Genomic DNA, 19,483 nt, shown 5'->3' with positions numbered 1-19,483 from the left:
TGTTAGGTTTTGTTCTTTATTTATAATTTCTTCGATTTTCTATGGGGCCAAATTGCTAAGTTGCTTCAAAATTTATACACATATTTGATTTTAATATATCTACTATTTTTTTATATGTATCTAAGCTAGTAAATTTTATTTGAATTTAATAAATCTATTTGTCCATGAGCTTTCTATATATATATATATATATATATATATATATATATATATATATATATATATAATATATATATATATAATAAAGTTTTAAAGAATATATGATTTGTGAGAATTTGGACAACAATTGGGCTTAAATCCAATGTCACGTTCTAACCATGTCCTCGTGAATAATGAAGATGGCATATAATTAATTGCACGCAAAAGTGGTTCCCTTGCATGATTAAATTTACTCATCAAATTATATTCTTAAAGAAGTTTAAATTTGAAGTACGTGCCTCATGAACCATGAACATGGTATATAAACTTGCCAGAGAAGAGTATAATAAAAAGATTGATTTAAATTTTTTTGAACTTTTGAATTATTGTACCAAATCCAACGAGCTATATTAATCGGCCTAATTTAAATTATTAAATAAAACAAAGAAGAGTAATTAGATTTAACATCTACATTAGCTGCCTTCCAAATCGTTCAACAAATTCAAAATAATTTAAATAATGGCCAAAAGTCGACCTTCCAACTACCGATCAAGCACTCGAATGCGGACGTGCTCAAAATATGCGCTCCTATCCCGCGCCGTGCAACCAAAGTTTTTGGCAACCCTCCCTCTTGACCGGCAGCAACCAGTCATCGATGAAGGTAAGGCGAAAGTACAATTTTGCCCCTCACTTTTTTAACCGGGGCCCAGTAATAATATATTTATAACTTCTATTCATTAATTAACATCCGTAGGTTAATTAATGGGCATCTTTTATAACGTTTTTTTTTAATGTATATTATATGGTTTTTTTTTTAACATTGTAGGATAGATGTTTTATAAACGCACCAATAGAAATTGTACCAAACCTACCACCACTAGAAAATGAATTATTTGGCAACAGTTCTGTTGGTATATACAAACTAATAGGGGTAGTTAGGTAATAAGGAACCAAAGACTTCTCCCACCGGTGCTTCCGGTAACCGGTGCAGAGCTTTAACGGTCAAAAAATCGCATGCCAAACTAGCCATAAGTAGCACATGTATCTCTATAGATGCCACACAGCCTGAATCGTTCATTATTTCTCTATCGACCAGCGAGTGGCAATTAAGTAGATCTTTCGAAATCGAAGGGCCTTTACATCCGCATACCCTTCTGGCGTTTCCCGTTTCAAATCCCTGCCGCTTTGCCACGCTTCACACCCTCGCGTCTTTTCGAATTCCCGATTATTTTGCAATTCAAGAGATCGCAGGAAGGAAGTCTCCGAGAAATCTCAACGGTAACTTTCGCTCGATTCTTTCCTTTTCTGCTTTCATCTCTAAAACCCTAATCCGAGTCACTGCGCGTTATTGCTGGAGAAATAGCTACTACTGTTCCCAATCTCCGTTTCTCTTTGGTCCGCAAAGACGAGATTTGGTTTCAGTAGTGGATTCTTGGTCCTCTTGCAAATTCTTAGGTTAGAGTTTATATTTTTCTTTTTTTCTTTTTTTAATTTTTTAGTCGCAGTTCTTTGTTTATCGCCGGCTCGCCGGCGACTAAACCTAGCAAAACTAGATATTCTTCTCATCTATATATTCTCATATTAATTCCCCCGCTCTTTTTAGTAGGTGTTCGACGACGATTGCGCACCGCCGGAACATCACCTGCGTAACCTGCAGTTCGCTACGCCGGTGAGTACCCTTCCCCTCCACCGATTTAATGTCAGTTTTATTTAATGCTCTGCCCTACGCATTGGATTCGTCGGCCAGCCTCGCATCGACCCGGGGAGCTTCACCTCGGTGTCCCTGTCGCGATATCCTTCAGCGGTGTCCAAATCACACCGGTGAGGTTTGACCATGTGGTCTTCCGCTGCTGGCTATCGACCAGCAGCGGTACTAGAATACTTCTGTTTTTGTCTGGTTTAGGTTGAATCAGAATCTCTTCCAACAGTTTAGGGGAGCTTGATTTTCTCTCATGTATGAGGTTCGGAAGTTCTTAGATCGATTGACATCTTTTCTCCAGTGTTGCTAAAGCTTATTCTTCTGTCTACTATTTTTTCTCAACTTGGTTTGATGAAAGATTCAAATTTGGAGAGGAAGATCAACAAGACCAATTATAAGGTTACATGCCACCAGTCTGATTAGTATGCTTCACAAGATCAGAGTTGTCATATAGAGCCTTAAAGATGAGGAGGTTCTTTTCCTTTAGATCCTCAGTAGCTGGCAATGGAACTACAAATGCAGCTCCTCCAGAATCCAACCACAAGAAGAAAGAGGAAAAAATCCCAACAGGAGAAATTATTTGCCTTAGCTCCCAAACTCCTGATGAGTCCGGTTTCAAATCACGAAAGCGGTACTCCAACAACAAGGATTCATCCAATCCACATCTTAGAAGGAGCCTTTCATTTTCATCTCCAGCTGCTTATGGCGATTTGGAAGAAGGGGAACTGAACTTTTCAGGCAACCTTAGCGGCTCCTCATCCACTTGTCCCAGTGCACCTCATCATATAGGAAAATGCCCATTCGAGTAAGTAGTTTTCTTTGGTGTCTCTTTAAGTCCTTTAATCTGTTTGCATACCTCTTTTTTTCCCCTATAATTATTGTATTGATAAATATTGTCAAAAGACAATTGTAGTATGTGGGCGGCTAAGAAGCATGAATATATGCATGGGACACAGATACAATACGGATACGGGGATATAACAAATTTTGAAAAAAAAGAAGGACACAACATGTTACATGACAAAATAAATAAATAAAAGCATTATATATATATATATATTGTTGATACATTTAAATTTTTTATTTGTAAAATTATAATATAAATACACATGCATGCAAAAATTATTCGTAAGAAAAAAACAAAATGTACACAATACCATAAAATAAAAAATAATAAAACTGATACGTGACAATACAATTCAATATTATGAAATAAATAACTACTATTAGAGTTATTTGATTTTATTTTATTTATCTATTTAGATATATGGTGACTTTGTATAAATAGGGCCCATGCCCCTTTATCATTCAAAAGAGAAATACATTCACCAAAATCCTCTCCTCTTCTCCTCTTCTCCTCTTCTCTTCTCTCCAAACCTATTCTAGGTTTGGATCTTCTATTGTTACATGGTATCAGAGCCTCCCGATCATTAGGGACATTTCTTAAGATTGGATCTCTCCTCCAACAATCTCTCTCTATCTCATTGCTCTCTCTTTGGATATTTTTTTTTTCCTTCTTCTTTCCTTCACCCTCTTCGACCTCGACAGTTCCGCGGCAGCCTCTCCCTCTCACTTCGACATCTTGTCTACAGCAGCAACCATTGCTGCAGCAGCAGCAGCCATCGCCGCTGCAGCAACAACAGCAGCAGCAGCCACCGCCACTGCAGCAGCAGTAGCCACAGTCAGCGGCAGCAGTCAGCCACAACTGTGCTTCTCCTTGGCGCGAGCTCCTCTCTAGGGGTGTAAACGAGCCGAGCCTGAGCGAGCCGGCTCTAGCTCAGGCTCGGCTCGAAATTAGTTTCGAGCCTCACAATGTTGCTCAGGCTCGGCTCAGCTCAACCCGAGCCGAGCTCGAGCTCGATTAGAGGATAAGGCGGTGGCGACGTGGGCGGTGGCGACATGGGCGGTTGCGACGTGGGCGGTGGCGACGTGGGCGGCGGCTTGCCGAAGGAGTCGGAGACGAATGGAGGAGGCCGACGACGGAGGAGGAGGAGGCCGACGACGGAGGAGGAGGAGGAGGAGGAGGAGGCCGACGACGGAGGAAGGTGTGGCGCCGTGGTGGTGGTTTGCCGTCGTTGCCGATGGAGACCGACGGGGAGGGAAGAATGAAGGTGATCGGGTGGATGAGGGTGAGAGTGAAGGTGAGGGTGGGGGAATTGATGATGGGGAAGGTGATGTGATGGGAAATGTGAAGTAATTAATGAGGGTGGGTAGGTGAGGGTGGGGTAGGTGAGGATGATGAATGTTGAGGTATGTTACGGGTGAGAATGAGTTAGTGAAGGACACGTGGCAATATTTCCTTATGCCACGTGTCCTTAGTCATAAGGACTCAGGCTATCGAGCCTATCGAGCCGAGCCTGAGCGAGCCGGCTCCAGCTCAGGCTCGGCTCGATATTAATTTCGAGCCTATTATAATGGCTCGGGCTCGGCTCAGCTCTGATCGAGCCGAGCCGGACTCGAGCTTCACCCGAGCTGAGCCCGAGCCGAGCCCGAGCTGCTCGTCAAGCCTGACAGCCCTACTCCTCTCCTTACCATCACCACAGTCGCAGTCTCTTCCAGCAACACTGTTTTCAGCGAGCGCCCACCAAGTGTTCGACAAAAGTTAGAGTGTCCACAACCCTCTTTTTCTGCACGGCAACCCATTTCTCAGCTAGTGCCTATCAAGTGTTCGACGGAAGTTCACTTGTTCTCAGCTCTTTCATTCAGCAGCACTATTCAACGTTTTCGCTCACCAAGTGTTCGACAAAAGTTTAGTGTGTCAAATGCAGCAACAACACAGTAGCAGAATTGGTTTCCAGCAAGTGCCCACATAATGTTCGACGAAATGTTAGTGTGTCGAGCTCTTATTCTTTAGCAGTTCTGTTTTCAGCAATTGCTCACCAAATGTTCGACGAAAGTCTACTATGTCGAGCCCTCAAGTTTTCAGCAGACTTGTCCAAATTTGACATCTATTTGATAGCGTGTCAAGGTTAACAACACTGTTCACCGGGTGTTTGACGAAGGCCTAAGTCAGAAAAAAAAAAAAAAATCGAAACACCCTCAAGGTGTTTGATAGGTTCTCTTCTAATGGCACCTTGTGTTTTGGTCAACCGTGAGAGCCTTAGCTTCACTGGTGCCTCTATTTATGCCTCTGCTTTTTCTGGTATGACAAAATCCTGTATTTTTGATTCTGGCGCCTCACATCATATGACTGGTGACTCATCCATTTTCACTAGTCTAGCCCCTACCCCCACCGCTCTTCCTCATGTTCATACTGCTGATGGGACTCATTATCCCATCTCTCACATTGGTTACATCACCCCGACCACGGATCTTACTGGTCGTCTTACTTTATTTGATGTTTGGCTTGTTCCTGGTCTTACAATGAGCCTTATTTCTGTTACTCAGCTTTCTGACTCTGGTTACACTGTGTCCTTCTCTTCTACTTCGTGTGTTGTGCAGGACACGTCAACAGGCCAGAGGATTGGGACCGGTAGTCGAATTCATGGGCTCTACTATCTAGACCAACTTCATCTTCCTCCACCTAGCCCTAGTGTTTGTCCTGTCACTCCCCTATCTCCTTCAGATCTGTGGCATCGGCGTCTAGGTCATGTATCGAGTCAACGTCTCAAGACATTATCCAAGTCTGGATTCTTAGGCAGTAGTCATTTTTCTTGTTTGTCTCCTTGTACTGGTTGTAGGTTAGCAAAACATCGGGCTCTTTCCTTTCCTCTTAGTGAAAGTATCTCTGATTCACCTTTCGATCTTGTTCACTCTGACATTTGGGGTCCTGCCCCTCTTTCTTCTGGTCTTGGTTTCCTCTATTATGTATGTTTTATTGATGATTTCTCTCGTTTCACCTGGATTTACCTTATGCGTCAGCGTTCAGCGTTCTGAGGTATGTCAGATCTATCGTGATTTCTCTTCTATGGTTCGTACTCAATTCAGTCGATCTATTAAGATCTTCCGATCTGACGGTGCTCGGGAGTACCTTTCCTCTGAGTTTCGTTCTATTCATGCTTTTGCCGGCACTCTACCTCAGCAGTCGTGTCCCTATACCCCTGCTCAAAATGGTGTTGCCGAACGAAAGCATCGTCATCTTCTTGAGACCACTCGTGCTCTTCTCTTTGAGGCTTCTGTTCCTCGTTCTTATTGGGCTGAGGCCCTTCTTACTGCTCTCTATCTAATCAATCGAACTCCATCTTCAGTTTTTGGTGGTGTGACCCCGTACGAGCGTCTCTATGGTACTTCACCATCTTATGGTCATCTTCGTGTCTTTGGGTGCACCTGTTTTGTTCTTCTTCCTCTGGGTGAACGCAACAAGTTGTCCCCTCGTGCAGCTAAATGCGTGTTTCTAGGATATAGTCCTGAGCATAAAGGCTATCGTTGTTATGACACTTATGCTCGTCGTTTAAGGATATCACGCCATGTCACTTTTCTAGAAGAGATTCCTTTTTTTTACCTCCGATACTTTGGCTCCCTCAGACTTATCTTTTCTAGATCTTCCTACATCTATCCTATCTTCCGTCCCCTCAGATGTCCCTACTTCAGCCCCACCATTAGCCCTCCACTTGCTTGATACTCCTCTACCCATTGACACTCCTTTACTATCACTTCCACCTACCACTCCAGATCGCTCTCTCACTGAGGTTCCAGCTCTTTCAGAGGAGTACCCCCCTCCCATGACGAACTTTCCATACTTCTACACTCGTAGGTCACGTCCCCCTCTTACAGTTGAGCCTCCCTCTACAGGTAGTATCCCTCTGACCATCCCATCCTCTACTGTGACGGCTTCTGCACCCGCCCGTCGTTATCCAGAGCGTGAGCATCGCCCTCCCGATTGGTATGGTTTTCTGATGTCTTCCGCTACATACTCTCCCCAGTTTCACACCTTTCTTGCAGCCATCCACTCTACCCCTCAGCCCAGGTCATATCGTGAGGCCGCCCAGGTTCCAGAGTGGCAGCAGGCTATGACAGATGAGCTTCAGGCCCTTCAGCAGATGCATACTTGGGATGCTGTCCCTCGCCCGCCCGACATCGTGCCTGTCAGCTACAAATGGATTTTTAAGGTCAAGTATCGGCCTGATGGATCCATTGCTAGGTACAAAGCTCGCCTGGTTGCTCGGGGCTTTACTCAGGAATACGGGATAGACTATGAGGAGACCTTTGCTCCTGTTGCCCGGATGACCTCTGTCCGTACTATTCTTGCTGTTGCTTCCAGTCGCCAGTGGCCTCTTCATCAGATGGATGTGAAGAATACTTTTCTTCATGGTCTTCTTGATGAGGAGGTGTACATGGATCCTCCACCTGGTTTCTCCCTTCCTCTAGGTCACATCTGTCGACTACGACGAGCTATCTATGGGCTCAAGCAGGCTCCTCGTGCATGGTTTGATCGATTTCGTAGCGTTCTCACAGCCTATGGATTTCAGGAGAGTCCCTCTGAGCCATCTATGTTCCTGCGGTCTTCTGCTCAGGGTCGGGTCCTCCTTCTTCTATATGTCGATGATATGATTATCACCGGAGATGATTCGGTCGGGATTTGCTCTCTTCAGCAGCATCTTCAGAGTCAGTTTGAGATGAAGGACTTTGGTCCTCTTCGATACTTTCTAGGTATCGAAATTGCTCAGTCATCTCATGGTCTTTTGTTGTCCCAGCAGAAGTATATTACAGACATTCTCAGTCGTGCCACTATCACTGACACTCGTCCCGCTGCTACCCCAGTTGAGCTTCATGTGAAGCTTCAGCCCGATGACGGTCAGCTTCTTCCAGATCCGACTAGATATCGTCAGCTGGTCGGGGCACTTGTCTATCTGACTATTACCCGGCCTGATATCTCTCATGCAGTTGGTCTTGTCACTCAGTTCATGCAGGCTCCTTGAACTGCTCACTATGCTGCTCTTATTCGTATTCTTCGATATCTTCGTGGCACCATTACCCGCTCTCTTTTCATGCCATCGACTTCCATTTTAGCTCTGCAGGCTTATTCCGATGCAGACTATGTTGGTGACAAGTCTGATCGGAAGTCTACTACTGGCTTCTGCATTTTTCTGGGAGACTCCTTAATTTCCTGGCGCAGCAAGAAACAGAATGTGGTGTCTCTCTCTAGTACTGAGTCAGAGTATCGTGCTATGTGTACGGTGACTAAAGAGATTGTTTGGCTCCGTCGCCTCCTTAATGATATGGGTGTTCCATTACCCCTCCCAACTCCTCTTTATGTCGACAATGATAGTGCTAAGAAGCTCGCTGAAAATCCTGTTTTTCATGAGAGGACGAAGCACATTGAAGTTGATATGCACTACACTCGTCAGGAGTACCGAGCTGGCATCATTTCTCTCCATCGCCTTAGCACTGAGGAGCAGATTGCCGACTTCTTCACGAAGTCACTTCCTCTTCCGCGTTTTGAGTATTTAGTTAGCAAACTCTCAGTTTATGATCCACCTTGAGTTTGAGGGGGGGTATTAGAGTTATTTGATTTTATTTTATTTATCTATTTAGATATATGGTGACTTTGTATAAATAGGGCCCATGCCCCTTTATCATTCAAAAGAGAAATACATTCACCAAAATCCTCTCCTCTTCTCCTCTTCTCCTTTCTCTTCTCTCCAAACCTATTCTAGGTTTGGATCTTCTATTGTTACAACTACCATTACTTAACTATAGTAGATATTATAGACAAATATGTGATTTTACACTAGTTTTATTGTAATATTGATTTTCTCAGATTCACTAACTTGTAGAAGTTTCCGACACGTGTCCCATGAATATCCAATGAGTGTTGGACATGGACAAGGCATGCTATTTGAAGTGTCCGTGCAGTGTAGGCGGGTGGTCATCCCACCGCATAATGGATATGCGACATATGGCTACATATTCTAGTGAATGTAGTCTAATTATATATTAAAATATTATATATCTTAGAAAATATATATCATATTAAAATTATGTTATATGGCATACTATCTTATAATACACAATTAAGTGAAAAACATAATAGATTTATCAAAAAATCAACTAGGTGGCCCATTCGCCTTTTTTAGCCACATTATTTTGAGTAATTACTTCATAAATGAATTATGAAGTAATTACTCAAAATAATCTGTTATATGCTTATGTCCATTTTTAATCTAGCAGACAGTGACGGTGTAACTCTGCTATATCATGTATCGAGAATGAGCTCCAATACTATCATTCTAACTTAAATAATTGATCCTTCTGTTGAGGCCAGCAATATCATTATCAAAATCCTTACATATGTGCATTGAAAGAATGGAAACATAGAATAATAAGTGGTATTGTGAGGACAACAAGGACTAAACCCAACATGACATTGAACCTAGCTAATGGCTTAGCAACCTACTTTGCAATCATCTTGGATCCACTGTTCACTCTGTTGAGAGGAATTTTTTATGTAATTAATTTCCTGTGCTATTATTTATATGTAATCAATTTTCTGCGTGCCACTGGCACGCATTGACACACCTTTTGTATATTCTTAATATAATTTTTAGAGCATTTAAAAAAAAAGGTTTTTGGCATGTCAATCTGTAGTTTTTTATTTGAATATATGTATTAAAATTTACCTTAGAGTATTTTATCTTTAGATTATTTTTTTATAAATGGCTGATTTTATTAAAGATATAGAAATAGTCACATTGAACTTTTACGGTTACTAAAGTTTCTAGGTCTTTCTATATGTGAGCATTAACCGTTGTTCTTATGTATTTTTCTATAGACAAAAGAGAATTGCTTTCTCTGACTATCCTTCTCTTAGCTGCTATTTCTTGCCAACACAAGGATATAAAGTTGGTTTTGTTTTCTATTGCACCATAATTATATCATCTTTCCTATTGTTCTCCTGGTATCTTTTTCTTTATTATTTTCTTTAAATCTATAAGCTGCTATTGACATTGGAATCTCTGTTTTCTTTAGCTGCCATACATTGACCCCAGAAAGGCATGATGGAATGAGAGGAAGTGAACTTACTGAGGTCCAAAAGTCTTATGAAGTTCAGGAAATTGATTCTCCAGGTTCAAAAAGTTATGTCTGTTCATCAGGGCGCTCGTGCTACAGCCCTCCTGTGGCGTTAAGATGCAGACCTGCCCGACTACCCAATTTTTCAAACAAGAATGAAGTCCTAGACCTCTATATTGATGGAGAGCAGGATACAATAAGACCAAATGAGAACCAGCAGAATTCTTCTGAAACATCAAATGACAGTTATTTAGATGAAAAAATTGCAGTTCCCTGTCCAGGAAAGCCTCCGCTAGCTCAGTCTACAGCACCATCTTCACCAACGTCAATTAAGGAAAGCCATAGGACCTATTCATTCAGAAACATGAAAGATGTCTGTCTTCCCTACAATTTGACGAGAGAGTCAGGAAAAGACAATCTCAGACGCACTTCCCACCACAGAAATTCAAGAAGACATAATGAGAGCCTAGCTCATCCTTTTCAAGGGAAGTTGATAAAATCACAAGACTATGAATCTCAAACCACAACAACTGTTGAAGATATCTATGAAGATTCATCAGATGTGCATCCTTCTTCAGATTTTAGTAGCACTACACAGATGCATCTTTCTAGTCTTTCTTTGTCCCATGAGATTTCAAATGGTTATTGCCCCAAGCAATTACAGGGTTGTCAAAAAAAAACTGGTTTTATTGGAAATTTTTTTACAGGAATTAAGCAAGATAGTTTGCCAAATCTTGCATCAGAGGAACAAGATACAGATGAGAAGTTACTTAGGAAAGCTAAAGAGGTGGACGAGAAGTTTATGATTCTCTCTGAAGAAAATTCTGAATTTGAGATGCTCAGGAACAAAACCTCAAGTTTACCAGCATTGCTTCAGCTGATTGAGAATATGAATGAAGACAGGAAATACCTGGTGCTCGAGCTATCTTCACAAATTAAATCGCGTCTTTCTGAGAGATACTCTGCTAAAGAGCAATATAGACAGTCAAAGGTAGAATTAGATACAAGAACAAGGAGGCTAGAGAAGGAAAAAACTGAACTGCAATCTACATTAGACAAAGAATTGGACAGGAGGTCGAATGACTGGTCACTGAAGCTTGCAAAATTCCAATCTGAAGAACAGAGGCTTCGGGAGCGGGTAAGAGAACTTGCCGAACAAAATGTGTCTCTCCAAAGGGAAGTTTCTTCACGTCAGGCAAATGAAGCTGAGACAAGGAGTAGGATAACCAATTCAGAGATGCAACTTAAAGAACTGACTGCTATGCTGGAGAAAGTAAGCAAAGAAAATCATGATATCAATAAGTTCAGCACAGAATTACAAGATCACATTACTAAGGCCGAAGGCGAAAAGGACCATCTTAAGAGAAGCTACAAGGCGAAAGTGGAGGAGAATAAGGAACTACAAAAGGTGGTGGTAGGACTTCAAAGGATACGCAGTGAACAGGACAAGACTATCACTGCCTTAAGACAAGGATACAGTGATGAACTCGGTAAGAAATCAATAGAGAGTGGTGACAACATTAATAGGCTGCAAATGGAGCTTATAAGGCTGACTGGTGTGGAGCAGATGCTGAGGAGAGAGGTTGAATCTTGCAGGCTTGAGATAGAGTCCCTTAGGCATGAGAACATTTCATTCCTCAATCGTTTGCAGAGTAGTGGAAGCGGATCTAAACTTTTCTCAATAAGGCTTGATGAGGAACTTCGTGGCAGAGTGGACTACTTGCAGACTCAGGGCATATCATTACTTGATGATAACAGTTATTTTTGTGCTAAATTGTTAGAGTTCATAAAATGCATGAAGCATGAAAACGGCCAAGAGCCTACTCTTGAAGGATACTCTCTCATGGAGCACATGCTAAAGCACCAGACCATAAAAAGAGGAATTGAAAGCTTTAAAAGAAGTCTCCAGACAATCAAATCAATATTGGATGAGAAGTCTAGTTTAGAAGCATCAGAATCTATGCCGCGAACTATAGAAGGTGGTCTCTCAGGGCAACAGAAGGATCAAGCATCAGAGGTACAAGCAAGCTATTGGTTTTAAAGAATTACGTATATGTTTAAGTAATATACAGAAACTGAGGTGTGTGCAAGGAAGTAGTAATCACTTTCATGTTAATGTTAAGCAGAAGATAATTTAGTTCACTATACCACAGAAACTGCAGGTAAAACAAACTCGGGCTTTCTATGTACATAAACAAATTAAATGTGCCTTTTATGCATTCTTGGGTTCATTTCTGGTTATCAGTTCCCTTCCACCTATAGTGTAATTTTCTCAATATTAACAGATTTCTAGGTTTCTAGCATCATAACTTAGGAAATGCATTGCATCAATTTTTATATCAAGAAATTGCAGAAGACATCTTTGATTTTGAAGACCTGGAATTTAATGAAACAAGAGCCAGCAGTGATCAAATACTCCCATTTCAGCAGCTTATATATTTTGCTCTCCCTTTTTGACGATCCTGTTGATCTCAATATTTATATTTCCACCTTATGTAGGATGACATGGAACTCAAATTAAAAGCAGAAGTCATGCTAACTAGAGTACTGCGTGAGAAGCTATGTTCTAAAGAACTGGAACTTGAGCAACTACATGCAGAACTGGCATATTCAGTTAGGGGCTACGGTGTTCAGCAAAACGAGATCCAGAGGCTTCAGGATGAACTTTCCTGTCTCAATCACAAGGCAAAGGAAATGGAGTTTCAGGTAAACATGCTAAATTATACTTCATCTAAACTGATTTTCATAGATTTACAACTCTTCTGATGAATTACAGAGTTCCTTTCTGCAGACTTAAAATTTCTAAATTTAACAGAGAAAAACTTGTAAATTTCAAGATTTACAGATTCTCCTCCACCTAATTCTTCTTGCTAGATAATTATTGCATCATGAACATGTTTATGACTTTGTGTGTATATATTTGGGGGTGTCCATATTTCTTGCCACTTGCTATGTAGTATTATCTAAAGGAGTAAAGGATGTTATAGAATAATAGAATATCGTTACTTTGTTCATGCCTATGCTTATGCTTGTGTCTAATTACATATATTTCTTTGCAATTATGAATTATGTTTCTCTTTATGTCAGTAATACCTGCATCAGGAGTCAGTTGTATAAGTTTCTATATATTTGTTATTTGGCTGCTTGGTGCACAAATGATCAAACAACTCTTATTAGCAGCAGAGTATGCTGAGACTCTGATGACTGAAACGTGGTTGAATAATATGAAAGATATCTTGTTTTCTCTAGGATACATCTATGCTCATCTAAAAACATTTGCTTGGGTTTCTCAAAAGGGATAACATGCCAAAAGTCTAGACATTGGATAGAGAGATAAGTATATGTCAATGGTCGAAGCTATTCTGCTTTTTTTTTTCCTCTATCAAATAAGATCAACGGATCAATCTAAACGTATGTCCGAAGCCGGCAAAATAGGTATAAAATAACAAAAATAATAGGTCTTAGACATGCACCAACAATTATTCTTTATAGTCAATTATCCAAAAGATACCAAGTGCAGAAGTGCTTGTAACTCTATCCAGCAACTGGTACTGATAATACAATGTTCTTTCTAGGAACCTTGAACTGTGTAAGATAGTCAAACCTCCTTGGGAATTTCAGGTCATTGTCATGGTTCTCCATTTGTATATAGTGTGCCATTGTGCCAGGTCCCAAGGTGGTTCTGACACTTGTCCGCGATCTAGATCAAAGACCAATCTGATTGGAAATAAGATCCACCATTAGAGATGAGATCTGAGATTATGTTTTGCTTTGGTTGGCATGTTGTCAGGATAGTCTGCATCCTTATGAACTTCCAATCTTCTTGGAAGTATCTTATTACATCTTCCATTGATGTACTGATCAAAATTAATGCTGCATTTGGTTTCAACTTATTTTTCCTTAGTTACCTGATCATACCAATGATATTGACAATGTCAAACAGATGCTGAAGAAAGATGAGAACATTAACCAGACCCAGCAGGACCTTCAAGAATGCATGAAGGAAATAAATGCTCTTAGGGGTACACTTAAAACAGTAACTGAAGAGAGGGACTTCGTGTGGCAGGAAGCAAAGCAGTTGAGGAAGACTAACGTGCTCATGCAAGATGACATGAAAACCCTCAGGAAAAAGATTGAAGCCCTTGATGAAGACATACTACTTAAGGAGGGACAGCTTTCCATCTTGAAGGACAGTATTGACAAGCCATTTAACATCATTTGCAGTCCCAAGACAATGAAGGAATTTGGCATGGATTAAGAGAAAAATTTAAAGGCAATTATCTTGCATAACTTGGTTCAAGTCTTTATCAATGTTCTTTTTTTTTTTTCAAAAAAGAAAAACCCCAAATAGGTGAAGATGCCTCTTTAGAAAAATCCTTCCATTGTGAATATACAATTTGTATGTTCCTCCTGTTCGTTGCTATGAATGAGAAAATAAACTTATTGTTTAGCATGATGACTTTTTAAATTATTTCTTCTTATGCTTATGCGGTTTCTTCTTATGCTTAGGCATCCTTCCATTGTGAATATACAATTTGTATGTTCCTGTTCTCTGTTAAAAATGAGTAAATAAACTCATTATCTTGTTTAGCATGATGATTTTTTTTTGTAAACTTCTTATGTTTACGCGGTTTCAGTGGACAAGAAGTAGCATTCAACAGGCGTCTTCTAGTGAAGTTAAATACTCATTTTAAACCATCGTTCGTAGCAGCCTTGTCATGCATTGTTCTCATTGTTGGTAATTGGCATTTGAGATTTAAATAGGGGGAGGTTAAGCACACTGATCAGTTCTCTGGTAAGCCTGTTCCTCTCAGTCATTGAATTTGAATAAAAATTGCTTACAATCTAATACAATCCCTCTCTAGCAATCGATCAGAATTAAAGAATTAAAAAAAAATAGAGGCCTCTCTTACTGCCAGTTATGTTCTTTCCAATGCCAGATTCTTAAAATTAAGTTGATTTCAACTTCTTTTTTAAAATTTACCCCTCAAATGATGCTAGAGATGACTATCGAGATGCATATCTCGAAAGCTTTGCAAATCATAAAAGCAACTAATGATATTATTCCTGTCAGCAATGTGCAGAAAAGTGAATAATCTAACATTGGTTCTTTCAGCCTGTGATATATAATATCGGGACTCCTGATATAGGCCAAAGGATCTGCAAAACAGACAAAGAGGCAAGAAAAAAGCATAAGAGAGCAGGGAATTTTGATATTAGAAATAAAGCAAACTATCTGTTTTAAGTGTGAAGCTAACCTCATACAAGTGGGAAACATCACAAGATTCTTCGTAAGGTTCCCCTAAATCTTCTGAGCATCTAATGGAGTTCTTGAAAAAGGACGACTGACTGTCTGCTAATCACAGCCTTTCAAAACAAAAACAAAGGCTAATTCTCAGCTCTCACTATGGTTGAGGTAGTCGGACTGGTCTGTGAGGTTTTGGAGCTGCAACAGAAAGAAGATAAAGCTAAAAAGCTTAATCTAGCTAAGAAGTTGAAGGATTTTAAACAACAGTTCAAAATTGAGCATGGTGGCCTCAATCTGGTTGCAAAGGTCAACAAGAAGTGAAGAGCAGAAGTGGAGCTTGCAAGTTGCTGGTTTAGTATTCTCTTCTGCCCATATGGTGGCTAACATATGAGATGTTCAATTGTACAAGGCTGACATATGATGGCTAATAGTATCTTCTTTAAAAATGGATGGATGCCATGGCATAAAAATCTGGAGCAACAAAGATCTAAAATTATTAATCTCTGCTACTAAATTATCATTACAATTGAGATAAGCAACATGATGAGTTACTACTGGTCACCAACTTTAAACAGTATATTGCAGAACATGTCTTAGCAAATAAAATTATAATCCAACAATTAGAAGAATTTTTTTGCAAGAACTAAGATACGCAAATGATAAATAGATAGGAATATGATGGATATCAGTACCATTTGGGTTTCCTTGTTCATAGAAATATCGTAAAAGAGCAATAGCCTCTTCGGACATGATTCCTGCTGTGCATTTGAAGCCCTTTCCTCCAAAAGTCCCACTGCTGTCACCACTAAAAAGCAATCAAAGGTAACAACAATGAAATTCTGTAATATACAACCAAAAAGCTACTTCATAATTGAACATCTTTAAGGCCAGCTGAACTTAAGTACATCTCAACTCATAAATCAATAAAGGAAGTAGACACAACTGGTTGGCAACAAATTCGTAAAAAAGTTCAGTAGTGAGAACCTTCAATTTCGAGTAGCACACATCGAGCATAAACAGTAATAATTAGATTCATTTTGAATATCATTTGCCGCAGGAAATCATTGATAGGCAAAACAAAGAAGCTTGGAAAACCTAGAGCACCTTAAACAGGGGAACTCACGATAAAAAGCAGATTCTGAATATGAGTATTAGACTATCAGTCAAATACAAAGATAAGCTCCGCAAGAAATTAAGATTCACTCTGTCAAGGACCAGCAATCCCAATCTCCAGCCTCTTAAAAGTAGATATATGAACCATGAGGTATTCAAGTCCCCCAAAACAAAAAAGAAAATGCCATCAGCATGAAAATCGATGAAGTCAGAAGAACTAAATATAAGATGAATAAGACCATTGACCTCACTTCATAAGAAAGGCCAAGGACAGTACGAGCCAGACAGAAAATACTCAAAGAAAAAAAAAAATCTAAGGATCATCCATAAGCTTACCTGTTAAAGCTGTCAACAGGAAGCTAAATAATATAAACTGCTATTGACCTTGAACCTAAACCTTCGTGTACACATTCATCTAGCCCAAGAGTTTTTCCCTAACCTGGACAATTTCTCAGAACTGTTTTTGTGTAATGACATGATTGATCCACATCCTCCAAATTTGTCATTTCCGCATCCATAAAATACCTCCCTTATTCCTATCCAAAGAAACTGAAATTTGATCACATTCTTATTTCAATAAGCATACAGATGATAAGCAAAAGTAGGTAGAGTGTCCAAACCAAGTATGGACAAGGCTGTCGCACACATTATGCATGGCTCGCATGTAACATAAAGAACACATTTTGAAAACTTCTCAGCAACCTGCAACTGATTAAGCCCAGTGTTCTGCCACTTCTCAAGAAGAATATCAATGGCTTCCATCTCTGCATGTCTGGTAGCCTAATAAAGAACATTAGAGATTAAAGAACTCATTGCAATTAAAATTTAAATATATATATATATCCATATGTGCCTTATTAGCTTTGAATACTTTCATCTTCTTCATAATTATTGAAAACATTACTGTACATCTCACACATGAGCAAGAGTCATTGGTAGGGGTAAGAATAGGTCGGATTAACTCCCTATCTGATCTGATTCGGATAAAATATTCCTATCCTATTTAGATACAGATTCGGATACGGATATAATTTTAAAAAAAACCCGGATACGGATTCGGATACATATCAGATATGATTTTTGGATTCGGATACGGATATCAGATATCCATTTACCTACATATTTTTTTGAATAATTTATAGTTTTTAATTTGCTTATTTAAATAGTGAATATTAATATTGTTACAAATGATGCGTTATATATTATTTGTAGAGATTAATTTTTCTAATTTTATATGTATTTGACATACAAAATATTTAATTTTTTATGAAACTCTTAATATTTTTGTGTTAATTATGTCTAAATAAAATATCATAATTTGTTTAAAATTCGATCAACATCCGTTTAAGATCCGATCATTTATCTGAAAATTATCCATATTCGTTTAGTTAAGATATGGTTTTAAATTTTGCTAGGACTAAAAATATGAATCCAGATGTTGGTTCCAATCCATATCCGATCCGTTTTCACCCCTAGTTTGTCCAAATGATGACCAATGAGTCATCATTTGGACAAACTCATTTATGGGTCAACTTTAAACAATCTGACTATACTACTTTGCAGGCTTGAGGTTATAAATAAATTACAACCACAAGGCGGCACAATATTTTCTTCTTCAAAAACTGAAGGGCATGGTTTTGCAATCTCTGCTTGCATGAATAATCATCAAGAAAATGCTGTATATTCATCTACTAAGCATAGGTACCACTAAATAGGTAATGCATATTCGACATACTTTACTTTATTCACAATGCTTACTACGACTAATACTTTTTGAATTTTAATAGTGTCTGCATAAGATGTCCGGTAAGATAAAGATACCAATGGTAAGCCAACATAGATCATAAGCAAACACAGCTTATTTCTTGATAATACATACATTTCGTGTTGCAGTGGTCCTGTTGCTACCAGCAGCAACAACTTTGCCATCCTCCACTATCACACATCTAAAAATAAGGAAAAGTAAACATTGATAGAGATTCTAATATAAAGAAATAAATTAAAATATAAAAAATAGAGACACTCAAATGCATTTGTATGATTGTATCTCTTAGTTTCTTGGTGGAAGAAAAGAAGATGAAGAATTAGAAGAGCTATAATAAACCCTTAAATGTGGATTCTTCTCACATTTATAACATTATTAAAATCATAAGTAGCCAGTCTGGACTTATCATTTATGTATTTATGGTATGAGTAATTGTCTGTTGATCCGTTATGTTTATTTAGACCCACCAAACTGACTCTTATTCTTCCTTGAGCCTTAACCAATTTGGATATTAGAGTTTACAAGATGCTCTTTCATTTTCTTTTAATAGACTGAAACAACTGTGGCACTACTATGAATGGAGTTCTACCCGTTCAGAGGCATCCAATGCAAAAAATTTGTATATATATATATATATATGAAGAGAGAGATATAGAGATCTCAAAAATAATATAACAAACATCATACATATGAAAGACATTATCTTAAGAAAGCTAATAACTATTGGATAAAACAAGAATAAAATCTTGCAAACTCTTTATAACAAATGCTCTCGACCGATGAATTTACCATCCACTTATTGCATTTACAAAGCTCTGCAGAAATCGATATGAAAGATCATAGCAATAATAGTAAGATGAATTATAAACATACCCGATAGGGACTTCAAGGTTGTCCAAAGCAAACTTGGCCTGAAAGTAATATACCTAATATGTAGTGAATTTGAATCATATGTAACGAGAAGAAACATTTTATGAAAGAATCTCAAGCCAACCTGCTCTAAGGCAAGCTCCATAAATGCAATTGTGGAAGATTTTGAATCAGCTTCAAGCACCGTCGTCATCTACCAAGGAAAAAAATATATAATTTTTATAAAAAATATAAAAATTGTTATAAAATGAAGAAAACATCCTAGAAATTCACAAAAATGACAGGAATAGTAAGAAAAATACCCATCCCTCTATAGCTTCTCCCTCTTTCTCCCCCGCTATCTCACTCCCTCTCTCCCTGTGACTGTAGCAGAAAAGACGGGACTGCTGCAGCAGCGAGGAGAAAGTGGGGAGAGCGGATAAGATGGGAGGGAAGAGAGAGGGAAAGAGGAAGAGTGACGGGAAAGAGGAAGAGTGATGGGAAAAAGGAAAAGAACCAAACCAAAGAAGTGAGAGAGAAACATACCTCTCGTCGCCGTAGAATTTCTCGCCGGAGGTCGATCGCCGAAGAATTACTGGCCGTCGCCGTCGATCGTGAGAGAGATGGGAGGAATTGAGAGCATGTGCGAGGGAGAAGGGGAAGTTATTAATGTGGGTTCGGGTCCGGTTCGAAGCCGACCCGTTGAGGCAGAGACGGGTCC

General features: G+C 39.2%; 2 protein-coding genes across 10 annotated transcripts; one reads left to right on the top strand and one right to left on the bottom strand.

The window, feature by feature from the left end:
• Positions 1-1,336: 1,336 nt before the first annotated feature.
• LOC140776684 (uncharacterized) lies at positions 1,337-14,247 on the top strand. Of its 8 annotated transcripts, none has more exons than XM_073120476.1 (7): positions 1,341-1,416; positions 1,502-1,593; positions 1,745-1,807; positions 2,196-2,642; positions 9,746-11,804; positions 12,287-12,493; positions 13,731-14,247. In XM_073120476.1, the coding sequence occupies exons 4-7, from the start codon at positions 2,302-2,304 to the stop codon at positions 14,043-14,045; spliced, it is 2,922 nt and encodes a 973-aa protein (XP_072976577.1). In that variant the 5' UTR covers positions 1,341-1,416; positions 1,502-1,593; positions 1,745-1,807; positions 2,196-2,301; the 3' UTR covers positions 14,046-14,247. The 8 variants fall into 8 exon arrangements, with proteins under 8 accessions (XP_072976581.1, XP_072976577.1, XP_072976579.1 ...); XM_073120478.1 differs by having other exon boundaries at positions 1,742-1,807; XM_073120480.1 differs by lacking the exon at positions 1,502-1,593 and having other exon boundaries at positions 1,337-1,416; positions 1,742-1,807.
• Positions 14,248-14,575: 328 nt separating this feature from the next.
• Positions 14,576-19,423, bottom strand: LOC140776048 (tRNA-specific adenosine deaminase TAD2). Of its 2 annotated transcripts, XM_073119597.1 has the most exons (9): positions 19,309-19,386; positions 18,908-18,976; positions 18,787-18,824; positions 18,028-18,094; positions 16,769-16,928; positions 16,588-16,684; positions 15,728-15,840; positions 15,046-15,233; positions 14,576-14,947 (listed from the first exon to the last, which is right to left on the bottom strand). In XM_073119597.1, exons 2-8 carry the CDS (start codon positions 18,974-18,976, stop codon positions 15,193-15,195), a joined length of 585 nt encoding a protein of 194 aa, XP_072975698.1. In that variant the 5' UTR covers positions 19,309-19,386; the 3' UTR covers positions 14,576-14,947; positions 15,046-15,192. The 2 variants fall into 2 exon arrangements, with proteins under 2 accessions (XP_072975698.1, XP_072975697.1); XM_073119596.1 differs by lacking the exons at positions 14,576-14,947; positions 15,046-15,233 and adding an exon at positions 15,240-15,506 and having other exon boundaries at positions 19,309-19,423.
• Positions 19,424-19,483: the final 60 nt, after the last annotated feature.

This window comes from Typha angustifolia, chromosome 14, assembly GCF_048772165.1.
Source record: "Typha angustifolia cultivar Huaian chromosome 14, ASM4877216v1, whole genome shotgun sequence".
NCBI lineage: Eukaryota > Viridiplantae > Streptophyta > Magnoliopsida > Poales > Typhaceae > Typha > Typha angustifolia.
Note: the sequence above shows the minus strand (reverse complement) of the source record. Positions and strands in the feature narration are given on the sequence as shown.